The following is a 14,844-nucleotide window of genomic DNA, read 5'->3' on the forward strand; positions in this document are numbered from 1 at the left end:
CATGCCAACTGGTTGTCCCGCTCTTTCGTTTGGCTTCCCAAGGCAGCATAGAAATGAACACCAGACTCGATCGTGGAGTGCCATACCCATACCACATTAGGCAAGAATGAACTCCGGGCAGTTGTGTGTGTGTGTAAGTGAGTGAGCGGCAAGGCCTAGGGTTCTCGAAAGCACCCTCGTACTCGTACTCATACTCGTATTCGTATTCGCTGCCCTACTCGTACCAGCACCCGTACTCGTACTCGTACTCGTACTCGAACTCGAACACTCTGCGCGCACGATACTCCGCTCGGAAATGTCATTTGTCAATCACAGTGCGAGCGCAACGGTTGTCCGATCCGAGAGCTAACTGCCAGTTCAGCGGAGAACAGTTAAGAGCGACAGTTAAGTTAGGACCTGCGATTCCGCCGATTCAAGTTTCGATTTAGTCAGGTTAGATAGTAAAACAAAAAAAATTTAAAAATAAACCACCGTCGCCGCCTCAGTGTCTCAGTGTGCCAAAAGTGAAGTGCTAAATAACCAAAAAAAAAAAATAATAACATAAATAAAGCGAACAACAAATAGCCAAAATAAATAATGGATAGCATCAGCTCTGTGCCTTGGGCCAGTGCCGCCAGTGTCACCTGTCTTTCGTTGGACGCCAAATGCCACAGTTCCAGCGTCAAATCGAACTCGAGCTCCGTTTCCGCATCTCTAGAATCGCAAACGATGCGCCACATTGCGCATACGCAGCGTTGCATCAGCAGACTGACCTCGCTGATGGCCCTTCTGCTGCTGGTCTTGCCATTGAATTTCACCCCGGCCCACAGCTGCGGTCCTGGCCGAGGACTGGGCCGTCATAGGGCGCGCAACCTGTACCCGCTGGTCCTCAAGCAGACCATACCCAATCTCTCCGAGTACACGAACGGCGCCTCCGGACCTAGGGAGGGCGAGATCCGGCGCGATTCGCCCAAATTCAAGGACCTGGTGCCGAACTACAACCGGGACATCCTTTTCCGCGACGAGGAGGGCACTGGAGCGGATCGTTTGATGAGCAAGGTAAGCTTACAAACCATACATCACAATTGACAGTGCTGGTGATATATAAAAAATTGGGAGATCCAACCTGACTTAGAATTTTTTTTACCAGCCAATATTAAGTCATGCAGGATGACTAATGATGTTTGCTTTTCCAAATGATTAATCCATGTTATGTTGTTCAAATCATATTATCATTATTCATGATTAACGTTCTATTAGTGTAAAGTGACACAATTAAATTAAGAAGCAATGAAAGAAAATATGATAAAACCAAGTCATAACCCTTGCTAACAATAAGTGACTAATGCCTATATCAAATGAAATGTCAAGTGTCTGATTTGAGCATGCTTGTTAGTCTATAGATATAGAAACAAATCAATTGGAAATTTTGGGACTTGCAGTCCGGGAGTCAGATGGAATTTCCATAGCTAAAATTGCCCCGATTTCTGGGGCTACGGCCATGACTATATAGACTGCTGGGTTCCGTTCTGGGGCTAGGCTAATTCCGTGCCTATTGCGCACTGCCCTCACATTTTGCCCACCCGTGAACACAAATTCAGTTTTCAAATTTGCAATCGCTAATCGCTGGCGCTGGTGTGGTCGCTATCTGGCGATCGATCGATGGCGATGGCACGAGATTGTGCCACTCAGTGCCCATTGATAAACGCTACGTGGCGGAAAAGTGCCCAATCATCGGCTAGCATTGGCTTTTTCACAAACTTTATGGCTGCGAGCCATAAAGGCGGGCAAAACAAATATCGCATTAGTTTTGAGCATTGACCATTACGATTAATTATGCATCTTATCGCAGTGCTGCACTTATTTCGCCAGTGCCAAATAACAGGAAGCCTGATACTTGAAAGCCAAGGGGACGAAAGGTAGATAGCGCACTGAATTCCAGGCAACTGAGCCACAAAGCTGCCAAGCGGTCCCAAATCCAAACAAACAAATGGCGCGTTCAACAACCTCAGGCCCAATCGATCCGGGGATCATTATTGCAAATAGTTCAATCAACATTGTGTGAGTTCGCTCGTCGAATGCGTTTTCCGTTTCGCGCTGAACAACAAACAGGGTATCGAGTGCGGGGGATTACGAGTGCCGGTGTTTACCAGATTTTTACTTAACCACCCCTCCGCCCCTCCATGTCTGTGCCCCCAAAACGAGGCACGCGAGCATTTGCCGCCTATCACCGGCGTTTGTCTGATAAGCGGACGGCAGCCAAGTAGTCCGTTTGCCAATACACACTCATACTATCCACCAGATAGTCACTCTGTGTTTGTCAACATGTGTAGCTACATGCTGGCACCGAAAAAAATTAGTTCACCTTGAACTGATCAGACAAGATCAATATTTTATATTGTTTTGAATTTTTTATTTTCAAGTTTATTGCAAGACTTCTATTTTGAAACATTGTTATAGCAAAATTGTAATATTTGATTTCTTTTAATTCTTATTTATTCATGTCTTTATTGTATTGTATTACATTAAACCCCGAAAAAGAGAACATTCTGATTTTTAATCAAAATCGGTAAATCTTTGAACATTTAAAATTATCTTTCTGTGAAAGTACTTGAAGGTTGTGCTATATCGCTGGCAGAAAAATGTATGTTAAGACACCGGCTAAGGCGAGGAATAGCAATATCTTATCGCCCTCAAAAGGGGGAGGAAGGGGAGGGGCAGTGAAAGTTAAAAGGGAATGGCCACTCGGTTGGGGGGTGGTTGAATTTCAAAGTGCAAAACAGCTAAACAGCTAAAACAAGTGCTTAATGCCACAACAGTTCCAATTAGCCAACAGTGTGGCGGTGGCATTACCGTCGACAGACTGGTCAACAGTCAAGCCCCCCTAAGAGGGCTGACATTGAAGTGGCTGATATACAATATAATCGGCACGCTTCTCATGGGCACGGTCGCTTATCTGGCAGATTTTTGTTATTTTAATGAAATTTTAAGTGCTAAGCAGGTGTAAAAATAACCTTATTATTGATAAGCTTCATAAACAGGCTATTAAACTTTTATGGTGGACTTCCAGTTTCCTTGGCCACGATTTCAGGTATATGACTGTTGAACAACACGACTTTAATCAAAACTAGAAGAAGACAGATTACGGCTGTCAACCAAATAATATAGTTGATTTAAGATTATAATATAACACTCAAGCTATAATGACTCTCACTATATTGACTATGGTGTAGTTATGGTGTTAGTCAGTTGTTAGTGGTTCCGGGTAAAGATTCAGATCTCTTATATCTGATTTTACTGTACTCGAACCACACTCGAATGATCCACATGTCGAAACAGTTGTTGGCCGACTAGAGTTTCACTCGAAAACTTTTCCCAAATTGCCTTTTGCAACTGCCACGCGCCCATCGGGGGATTCTAAATGGCTGGCCAGCGATTTAGCCATTTCAGATGTTACCTTGAATTTGATATGCAATCAGAATGCATAGCAGCCTTTTCTAGAAACTGACGAACAATTAACAGTTGCTCGCACGGCAGCAGTATCGCAGTGACACCGAAGGCCAAGGTCCTTTGGGCATTTGACTAAACGGCCAAGGACACTCGGGGCACATAAAAATCCTGTTGTTCGCCGAGGCAAATATTTACAACGGCAACTGTTCCGCTACCGAAGTGCCATTGCCATTGCCATTGTCAGTGACATTGAGATTTTCAGATTTTCAGTTTTTCAGTTTTTGAGGACCAGCAGCGCAACTAAATCGCATTTTATGTGGATTCGGATTTGGATGTGGCTATCAGACCGAGTGACTTACTGGCCGCTGTGCGTGAATTTTTCAGCCGGTAAACAATTCGTTGTGGCCATTTAAAACGCTCACACAACGGACTGCTAACTGTGTGTCCCTGACTGTTTCTGTGGGGTGAGTGGGTGTGTTTTGTGCAGTTTGTTGCATAAACGAATTGCGAAATTGCATTTCAGCAATGGGCATAGAGTGGCAAAACCCAAAGAGCATCGTAAAGTGCTGGAGCTTATGGAGCTTATGACAAGTCATTGGCTCAGGTAATTACAGGCAAATGTGTCTAGGGAACACGCCTTTTCGGTGCCAACTGAAGTATCTCGAATGCCACGGGATTAGACAAGCAGCAGAAACCGCAGCGGACAGATGGATGTGGCTGTCGATGTGGATGTGGCTGTGGATGGACAAAAGAATGCGTCAAAAGCCGCAGCATAAGTTCTAAAATTTCATAAATTGTAGCAACAATGGGGCTGAGGGCAAAGCCAATGGGTAATCCGATATGATTATTGACATGCATGCAGCAGTCCCAGTCCCAGTCCTCAGACTTCATTCTCTGCTCTTCCAGACATGCACATCAACATCACCATCAAATCAACTCAAATCAAATCAAATCAAAGTAAGCCCTCAGCCAAAGGAATTTAAATAGAGCATTATGACTCAAAATTGATCCTATTATGACAAAAACAAAAATAAATAAAAAAGAAAACGCTGGGCGGGATGATGTCAGAGCTTCAGTTTCAGTTTTCCATTGCCAAAAAAAACTCAAATCAAATAACGTCAAATGCTGCGATAAGCAAAACATCAGCCAATTTCGTGGGAACATTCCTGCGGGCAACAAAGTAATCAAACTTATCAAACAAACATCAGTCAGGCAAAGTGGACAAATCGCCAAAGTCCCCATCGCCATCCCCATCCAAATAACCCATATAAAGCGGAGTGTCCCTGCTCGATCCGCATTCGCACTGTTTGTTTTGCTTTTGTGCGAGATGCTTTTATATTATTATTAATCAATTTGATACTTTTACGAGGGCACTCAAGCGCGAATGTTCAAGGATTTGTTGGCCCAAAATGCCATCGATATTTGCTCTGCCTTTTGGCTCTGTCTCTGGCTCTGGCTGTGACTTTTGCTTTATTTGCATAAAACTTTTATGAACTTGCGCCGGAGGAGATGGCGATCAGAGATCGCGTCGCGGCTATCACATTACTGCTGGGCGAGTGACTCACATTTCACATGGCTCTGGCTCCTCTCGATTCCTGCAAGTCATTGGAACATTGGAGCATTGGAGCATTGAAGCCCAAAGCCCCGCGAAGCCCCGCGAAGCCCCATCCTCGCTGGCCCATCAGTGCCAATGTGCGGCTCATAACTCATCATCAAAGTTAATCACACATCAGGGATTATGGCGCTTATCATTTAAGACCCGGCCCGAACTCTCGGCTCTTACCTGAGACTGCTGAGACTTAAACTGAGACTGAGGCTGAACTTGAGACTGGGACTCCTCCAAATGACTTTTGCTGATCGCCGGGGGACATTAAATGTGGCAGGCAGACGCGAGGCAGGTGAGGCAATAGGCCACAACTGAGATTTAATTTACGATTTCTGCAAATTAATAGCATTTAATTAATAACAATAAAATGACGCCTTCCTTTTATGGACATTTATTTGACGCGAGATTTACGAGCGTTTGTAATGCGTTGAGGGGGCTACAAATTGAATAAATAAACATTTTTACAAGTAAATGGTATGAGGAACAAAATTACCAAGCGTCAGCCAACACATTCTTTAAAGAAATGCTTCAAAGTGGTAAAAATTCAATTAGCAGCCATACAGCAATCTTAATCCCACATTAATCCAATAAAGGTTTCCACTTTTTAATGCCCTGCCATTTATATTCGAAACAAAAAGCGAAAACAAACAGACAGGAGCAAACTTCGGACCCTGAGTGTGCGGCGATCTCACTCGAGATTCCGTAAACACAGTCCGTTTCCAATTAATTAAAGCTTCAGACGCTGGACTGTCCCTTTTCGCTTTTCGCTTTTCTCATTTTATTTTTGGTTTCTGTCGATATTCGATTTTTGCGCTGTAATAATTGCGCTGCCAGCGCATCGTAAACAATCAAAGACCGCCGCTAATTCTAACGAAGAGAGCTGTGAATAGATTTGCAACACAAATAAACAGTGAATGGAGCTGCGGATTGGCATTGGCCCTGGAACCCATTGCACTTGAATCAATCAGGGGATCCATAACAGTTCGCCAATTAAGTGAGGAAATCTGTGTGCTCGAGTGGGCCACACAGGGCGTTAAAAGACGAGAGGCATTCCAGACCCAGACTCCAGAATCCGAGAAACCCTAAGTTGCCACCTAAGTGGCGGCCCCTCAAGTGGCCCACCTCAGTCCCCGTTGACACACATATCGCATACATACCTACACTATACACTATACACATCGGGTGGGTGACGTGATTTCTTCGGAGTTTCTCCTTGCTCTTCTTATTTTTTTTTTTTTTTTTTTTGACTATATCCTGTGTCGCTTCCTCAGTTGTAAGTTTTCGCTTCCTCTGCGATCGCAATCAGTGCCGGGAATCAAAGGATATGCCATATCTGCTTACACCATAGAGCACGTGCATCGGAATATGGTAAAAAGAAAAGGGGTGACTCTGACTCCCCTGGCAGCGGTAACTTAATGCGCACTTGAATTATGTCGTTAAATTGTGTCGTTTCCTAATCGTCGGTTTCCCTGGGGTACCGAGTAATCCGAGACCATTGCAAAAAAAAAAAAAGAGGCACTGGCATGGGATGGGCCTGGCGAAAACAAACAAAGCCCCCGAACTCCGGGTGCGAGGAACGGGCTATTAAGCCAACTTGACTTGACCAACTCGTCTTGGCTTGTCTTGTGTTGTCTTGTCTTGGCCACGGCCTAATGATGATGAGTGCCTAATAATCTGCGTGCCATAATAATTTCGCCCGACCATTAAAAGCGTCAAATTGGCAGCCAGCCAGACAATTTAAATCAATAAAACTGCAGTCGCGCGGCCATTAAAAACGCATCAGTCGAAATGGTGGGGGTATAAAAAAAAACTAAAACCGAAATAGCCAAATTCGAGATGGAAAGCTGTAGGCAATCGAATGCAGTCCCATGTAAACACACGCACACACAATGGGGCGTGGTCGGATTTCTGATTTTCCCCTTTTCGGGGTAATGGTTGGGCAAAGTTCACACCTTGTTGAATGTCTAATTAATGCAGCTTTTTGGTTGGAAAGGGAAGGGGCTATGTATATGGGTATGGGTATGGGTATGGAATGGGGGTTTTCCGATGCCCCGAGATGCCCGGGCACGGGCTTATTTACACTTGACGCTGTTGTCTAACGGCCACTTACCAGGCACACACATTATTTAGCCATCTTTTTGGGCCGCCGACGCCGTGTATCCGTAAATGTTTACCTTACGCACCCGTCGGCAAACGAACTGGGAGTTCGTATCCCAGGGCCCTGGAATATGCGATCTATAAGAACCGAGTTTCGAGATCCCAGATCCCAGATCTCAGATCTGAGCCGGCCGTTGTTTGTTCATTGCGCGTCCAGCGCATCGATTCGAATTCGAGCTCAATGCATTAGCATGTTGGGTAAACATCGTTGGCAGTGCTTAAGACAAAAGCGTTTGTCTTTCCCCCAACCATAGCTCAATGGATATATCCATACACATGTCCATATCCATATCCATCCTCTGTTTGTCGTTACGCTTTTTGTGCTCATTAGCACGGCTTGGCTCTTGGCTTTCGACTCTCGACTCTCGACTGGTTAAGCCTTTTAATAAAGCAAAGTTGCACTACTGCAGGGTTGGCGTAGGCAAATATCATTGAACTCTTCCCGGAATGCGGTCTGCCACTGCCAGTGCCACTGTCACCTCAATTTGCCACAGTTGCGACTGCTCCGCAGCTGTGTGACAAATTTGGCAGCTCTGTTTTGGCCAAATAATAGCAAACACAGGCCGCTACAGATCCACACCTCATCAAAACATAAGCCCAAAAAGGCAAAAACTGATCGCTGTGGCTTGTCAAAAAAAAAAGAAACAGAAAAGAAAAAAGGATCTCTGTGGCGCAAATTGATTTTACGGCTCGAATTCTGTTTGCCCACAAAGGCAACATCCTGTCAACCGGGCTCTGTCCGTTGATAATTGATTTTGCGGCCGCCTCAATCTTCAAGATACTTTGTTGCCGTCTTGGTTATGTTTTTTTTCTTATTTCGGATCTCAAATATTTGCATAGACTTATTCGAATCCTTTTCTGCTTGGCTGGCATATTTATTTCCACCCCAATCCTCTCCTTCACAAAAAAATGGAAACGAGCCGACAAACGGATGAGCACCCACCACATTGGCAAACAAAGCCTAAGCATTTTCATATTATCGACAGGAAAAACAAAGAGTGAAAAGGAAGAAAATAAAAGGTCTATCTTTGAGTTCGAATTCGAGCCTGGGTTAGGGTCACCATGGAGGGTCAGTGTTTGAATTGCGCGTAAGCATGGGCAAATAAGCCTTTGGCCAAAAGGGAACTGGGCAAACACGATCGGCTGTTTGTTGAGGTTGCAGCAACAGGTTCAAAGGATGCGGCCAAAAAGGGCAGACTCACAGATCGGGAAAGGTGAGTGCACTTGGAAAAAAAATGCCTACCCCGATTTGAGTACTTTCGTAGTGGTTCAGTTCCATAATAATGGCTTCTTTGAAATCGGATTAAGTCAAAAATGATTTTAGGAGAGTTCCTGATGGCAATAATAACGCACCGTTGATTTGGTCAAATACTTAAATAATTGAGATTAAATACATTTTTGGGTTTTTAACATTTATTTATTTTATAATACGTAGTAAAACAATTGAATTATTGTAAAAACTAAAAAAAAAAAATACGTTGGGATATCCAACGGTCATGTGTTTTTTTTTCAATAAAAAATATTTCTTAAAAATGCAAAAAGAAAAAATTTGTTTTTGATTTTTTCGTTCTTACATTTTTGTGTTAAGTGTATTAGTAAACCGAGATACATATATCAGACCCCACTGAAGAACAAGCAAAAATGAACGCGTTGTGCCCTTTGGGCCACCGGAATGAACGCCTGCATGCCACGCCCCTCACAAGCACTATATCCATCTCGCTTGCACGTGTGCGTGGTATATACCACGCAGTGGTGAATTAAACATGGCGTCTGGCGCTGGCCTGGCTATTAACAATACCTAATGCCTAATCGATCTCCATCTCCAATCTCTGCCCTTTTCAGCGCTGCAAGGAGAAGCTGAACGTGCTGGCCTACTCGGTGATGAACGAGTGGCCCGGCATCCGCCTGCTGGTCACCGAGAGCTGGGACGAGGACTACCAGCACGGGCAGGAGTCGTTGCACTACGAGGGCCGAGCGGTGACCATTGCCACCTCCGACCGCGACCAGTCCAAGTACGGCATGCTGGCCCGCCTGGCCGTCGAGGCCGGCTTCGACTGGGTCTCCTACGTCAGCCGGCGCCACATCTACTGCTCCGTCAAGTCAGGTAATTGTCCACATAATTTACTTAATCGTGGGAAGGGGCCCCTAATGGGCTTACGCTTTGACATTCATGATTTGGTCATTATTCATAGCGGGCAGTTTTCCGGTTTTGTGGTTTTACCAATGTTATGCAACCAGCTATTCCGTATATTGAAACTGTCATTACATCTAAGATTAATTTTAAACTATTACTCACTTTTGTATTTTTTAACTTTACTAAGACAGAAAAAAATAAGATAATTGGTAGTTTTAATAGTTATCTAAAATTTACTTGAATAGTCATTTCATGCTTCAAAGCTAAACAAAATATTTATATGCTAAAAAAAAATTATGGAATTCCAAAAATGAGTGTTCTTACAGATTACAAAACTGGAAGTTTTAAAGTTGAAGTAACGATGAGCAGTAATTTATTAAAAAAGTATATGTCTAATAGATTTATTTGGCGTTTTGTTTTTAGATTAGCTTATACTCAAAGCTGATGAGCAATAACAACTGCTTTTAATTAGATGTAGCTACTCATTTTAGGAAAGACCTTAGAAATGACTGAAGCCGTTTCATGTTAGTTCATCTGTAGGAAGTAATTAGCCCTGGGTGAGGTGCTGGGTGATGGGTGGGCCTGCTCAGTTAGCCAGAAGTGACACTAACAAGCGTAATTTCGCATGTTTCGTACTGGCGATCGCTAAGCTGACAGGCGTTGGCAAATTTCAGCCGCTCGCCCTGCACTTCGCATCCGCCAAATTGGCCACGGCTGCTGCAGTGCCTATGCCTGTGTCTGAGCCTGTCCAAAGTGGCAAGATCGAATGGGGAATAAGCAGCAACAAGCGGCAACAAAGTCCGAAAACCGGACTCTGGATGGAGTGACTGGAACTGGGGACTGGGAACTGGACCCGAGACTCGGCTCCAGAGGCGGCAACCACTACTAACCGCATGGCTGTTGTTTTGACATGTTTAGGTTTGCGCCTGTCAAATTAAACGAATTGATGATACGACACCCAAAGCGTTTCTCAGGCACCAGCAGTGGCCAAGAAACGGAGAAGCAGGCAACAGAAACAGGCAACAAGCAAAAGGCAACAGCAACGGGGCAAAGATGAATTAAATGTCGGGCTAAAACCTGAGCGCGGGCCTAATTGAAAAAAAAAAAAAACACTGAAACCGAACGGCCAGCAAGTTAGCATCATCAGTTAAGACGAGCCTGGCTGCGGCTGCTCAAAGTGTGTATCTGTGAGCTGCCATTATGGTCAGCAACCAGTTTTCCCCGAAACATAACGAAACTGCCCCAAAGACCGAGAAGAAAATGCTTTTGGACCCGGGCCCGATCAGCCAACCAAAAACGGGCCAAGACAATTAAGTTTTCTTGCCAACAATTGCTCTCTCTCTCTCTTCGTTGGTCTTTTATTTTTTCTCAATTTTTGCATTTCTTTAGCGGCTTTACAGGGATTTTCCCTTTCAAGTTTCCCCCCACACACACACTCACACACGAAACAGACATTTTGGGTGCGACTGGCTGCCAGTTGTTCATTTAATTTCCATCTACAATTACAAGAGATGCCACGCCTCTTTCCCACACACGCAGTCAGTCGAGTCACAATATTGTGACTTTTGGTGGCGGCCCATAAAGATTGCAGGATGGCAGGACAAAGGATCAGAAGGGAAGGGAAAGGGGAAGGGGAAAGGAAACCGAGCCAAGTGTCCTTGCTCATTGCATCTAATTGCTTTTGAAAGGAGCCGCCGCCGTTAGTTTTGTGAACCTGGATCCTGCTGTCATCCTGGGCCCTCTCACACTCTCCTCTTGGGCAATATCAAAAGGTCGGCCGACGAACAAGTGGCAAGCAGGCGGCCATCCTGCCACATGTGTGTGTGTGGTCCATTGGTCCTCTGCTCCTGCTCGAAAACCATGTGTTCCCACTGCTGCTGCTGCTGCTGCTACGAGCTATCAATAAATTACGGGGCGATTGATTGCTGATAGGCCGTTGCACATAAACCACGGGCTTATGACAGTTTTGGCACAGCATTCGCTGCGCCTCGAGTTCGCTGCCTAAGTCTTTCGTTTGGGGGCCTAAACAGCAGCAGCAGCGGCAGCAGCAGCAGCACGACGACGAAGAGTAATGGCTGTAAACCTTTTTGTCGACACTAATTTTTTTTTTTCTTTTATTTTTTTCTTTGTTGTTGTTGTTGGTGTGTCGCGCGCGCGCGCATTAAAGCCCCCAGCGCGTGTTGTTGTTGTTGGTGTTCGTGTTGCTTTTGCTGTTGTTGCATGTTCATGTTAATGCTGTCCAAACGATCAGTCACCAAGCCAACAACAAGCGGCTGTCCTCTGTTTTGTAATAATTTATCAGTTTAGTCTTCACAACAAAGATAAAATAACGATAATTTTAACCACTTTAATGGTTTATTAATTTATGACCCTTCAAGTTCTTCACTTTCCACTCACCGCCGACGACGAGGCCAGAGATTTTTCATTCTTGTCCCTCTTTTACATTTTTGGTTTTGGTTTTGGTTTTGGTTTCTGTTTCTGTTTCGGTTTCTGTTTGGGTTTTTGTGCCTTTGCCTGTTTTGGTTGAAGGTAGATTTCACACCAATTTTTCTTGTTACTACCGCGCTTCCTCTCCATTGCCTTTTGTGTCCACTCGATTCTTTTGGGCCCTATACCGATTACTACTACCAACCTCGAACCCGATCCAGATCCCGAACACACTGCCCGTCCCCATCGATTATGGGTTTTATAGACCGCCGGCCATATGTATTTAATCCGATTTTTATTGTTTCTACACTTTTGTGTGTCCGCCCGTCTGTGTTTACCAAATGCATCAATGGGAATTTCGAGCTGGCAACTGGGAAGGTGCATTTTCTTTGGAATTCCATTGGCAGCGGCTGCGGCAGCCGCAACAAGGCCATTTTATGGCCACTCATTATAATAAAGCGCGCGGTTAGTGGTCGCCTTTGGTCTGGAATTTTTAATTTGAATTTTACAAGCACAGCAGCGGCATCAGCAGCATTAGTGGCGGCGCTTGGGGTGTGAAGGCCCCCAGAGAAAGTTCTACAAAATGCATCCCGATTTTTCCAAATACACCTGGGTGGGCCCCTTTTTTCGGCCCTGCAATGCGATAATGCGATACCCATTAATGATGATTAATGTGGCCTGCGCTTCGATTATTGTTTGGGTGGGTTGCAGCATGTTCGGTAATTGCCAACAGGTTGCCAAAAAGGTTGGGAAAACAACCCACGAACTGCTACCTGGCCCATCCCCCTTTTTTTCTGTATTTTTTTTTTTTTTGCCAGTAGGGGATTCCTAAGCCGCTTTGGCTCGAGTTCGGCTTGGGATGATGCTGGTGCTGAGATGCTGAGATGCTGATCCCACGGCTAATCTTGTAGGAAAAACAAGATCACAATTTTTGTGCAAACCGAAACAAAAACACGTCGGCCGCTTGTTATTGATATGCCTGGTGGTAGATCGCAGATTGCTGATCTCCGATCTCTGTGTTCCTCGATCGCATTATGTTTCTGGCTTGTTGGCGAGCCGCAAAAGGCAGTCTTAGTCCTTTCAGTCCGTTCGGGCCCATTGTTTCACATTGGGCTGCAACGGGCCAGACCCGGATCTGTGAAAACCTTTTTGACTTGTTGGGCTTGGCAATTGGATGCTTAACGCCAAATTAGATTAGCAAACTAATGCCATTACCTGGGCAAGCAAGCTATCTGGAAATCAGAAATAGCATTTAAATTTTGGGATTGTTTAGTTTCTGTAAAATGCACTTTTTAATACAAGATTACAAAATCTATAAATATACATGTGAAATTGTATGTAATAACTTCAGTGGAAGCAACCCAATTTTGAACTAAACTTTATTTTGATGGTACTTAGTTTAGTTTACTTTAAGGGAAATTAGACTTAAAGTAAAATAAACTATTTTTGTGGCTACGTTTCAAAGAAGAACCACAAAATCTGGAAACTGGCAAAGTTTTTTTGTTGTAAAAATCTAGAACCTATAATCAAATCTTTTTTAAAGCATTATTAAACCCTTGAAACATATATATTTTTGAATATTTTAATTGTTAATTCCTTTTGAAGAAAATCGTTCTAACTACATTCTTTCCTTGCCTTCTTGCAGATTCCTCGATCAGCTCGCACGTGCACGGCTGCTTCACTCCGGAGAGCACGGCGATGCTGGAGAGCGGAGTCCAGAAGCCGCTCGGCAAGCTCACCATCGGAGACCGAGTCCTGAGCATGGCCGCCAACGGACAGGCCGTCTTCAGCGAGGTGATCCTCTTCATGGACCGCAACCTGGAGCAGATGCAGAACTTCGTGCAGCTGCACACGGACGGTGGGGCCGTGCTGACGGTGACGCCGGCTCATTTGGTGAGCGTTTGGCAGCCGGAGCAAAAGGAGCTGGCCTTCGTGTTTGCGGATCGCGTGGTGGAGCAGAACCAGGTGCTCGTCCGGGATGCGGAGACGGGCGAGCTGAGACCCCAGCGCGTCGTCCGGGTGGGCAGTGTGCGCAGCAAGGGCGTGGTGGCGCCCCTTACCCGCGAGGGCACCATTGTGGTCAACTCGGTGGCCGCCAGTTGCTATGCGGTGATCAACAGCCAGTCGCTGGCCCACTGGGGTCTGGCCCCCATGCGACTTCTGTCCACGCTGGAGGCGTGGCTGCCCGCCAAGGAGCAGCTGCACAGTTCGCCGAAGGTGGTGACCCAAACGGAGCGCCAGAATGGCATCCACTGGTATGCCAATGCCCTCTACAAGGTCAAGGACTACGTGCTGCCGCAGAGCTGGCGCCACGATTGAGCATCCCCTGGCCGCGATCCACGATCCTGTATTGTATTATATCCTGTAGTTATGTATATGCCTAATGATTGATGTATTTCAATGTTGAATATCGTTAATAATCGAGCGTACTATTTATTTACCACAAACAACACAACAAACACCCACAAAACACCCCACCCAAGCGATAAAGCAAAGAGCTATTGGAAAAGAAATCAAAAACGATAACAATAACGAAAACAGAAACAAAAACAAAAACAAAAACAAAAACAAAAAAACACTGTTAAATGTCCCCGACTTGTTGTTTTTGCAAACATTTTAGCTATAAGTAGGCAATCCTCGGCGCAGATCCTTAAATGAAAAGAAACGTACATACACCTTTTTTTCAATCGGCAAACTCCCGAAGAACACAGACGACTGTTACTGTATATTATAATGGAATTGAATTGCATAATTTATTGAGGTGCGGCAGTGAGTTCAAGCCATTGGATTTAAATATATCGCACTTTGTATATAGAAGAAGCATTATAGTGACTGAATACTTTATTGTAATTGTGTATATAATACTTATTAGTTAACTGCGTATTTATACTTAATATTTAATGAAATATAATGAAATTGTTTGATAAATGCAAGTGTGTTTTAATTGGTGTTCATTAATATTACTGGGAAATTAAAAGACCTACGATGTTCAACAAAGGTTAACGTTTTTAAAAATTTTGAATTTTAGCCGCCATGTTTTACAAACATACGGTCACATTGGAGAAGTAGCTGCCAACCTGTGGAATTTCAG

At 44.6% G+C, this 14,844-nt stretch overlaps 1 protein-coding gene across 1 annotated transcript; it reads left to right on the forward strand.

The window, feature by feature from the left end:
- The first annotated feature begins 253 nt into the window (after positions 1-253).
- LOC108148866 (protein hedgehog) lies at positions 254-14,681 on the forward strand. Its single transcript, XM_017276166.2, has 3 exons — positions 254-1,038; positions 9,035-9,296; positions 13,399-14,681. Exons 1-3 carry the CDS (start codon positions 577-579, stop codon positions 14,070-14,072), a joined length of 1,398 nt encoding a protein of 465 aa, XP_017131655.1. The 5' UTR covers positions 254-576; the 3' UTR covers positions 14,073-14,681.
- Positions 14,682-14,844: the final 163 nt, after the last annotated feature.

This window comes from Drosophila elegans, unplaced genomic scaffold, assembly GCF_018152505.1.
Source record: "Drosophila elegans isolate 14027-0461.03 unplaced genomic scaffold, ASM1815250v1 contig_476, whole genome shotgun sequence".
Lineage (NCBI taxonomy): Eukaryota > Metazoa > Arthropoda > Insecta > Diptera > Drosophilidae > Drosophila > Drosophila elegans.

What these genes read in the sequence shown, in the direction of transcription:
- LOC108148866 (XM_017276166.2), top strand. Translation starts at nt 577, where the DNA reads ATGGATAGCATCAGCTCTGTGCCTTGGGCCAGTGCCGCCAGTGTCACC. An exon ending in CGGATCGTTTGATGAGCAAG is followed by an intron (nt 1,039 to 9,034) that starts GTAAGCTTACAA and finishes TGCCCTTTTCAG; the next exon opens with CGCTGCAAGGAGAAGCTGAA. An exon ending in CTACTGCTCCGTCAAGTCAG is followed by an intron (nt 9,297 to 13,398) that starts GTAATTGTCCAC and finishes GCCTTCTTGCAG; the next exon opens with ATTCCTCGATCAGCTCGCAC.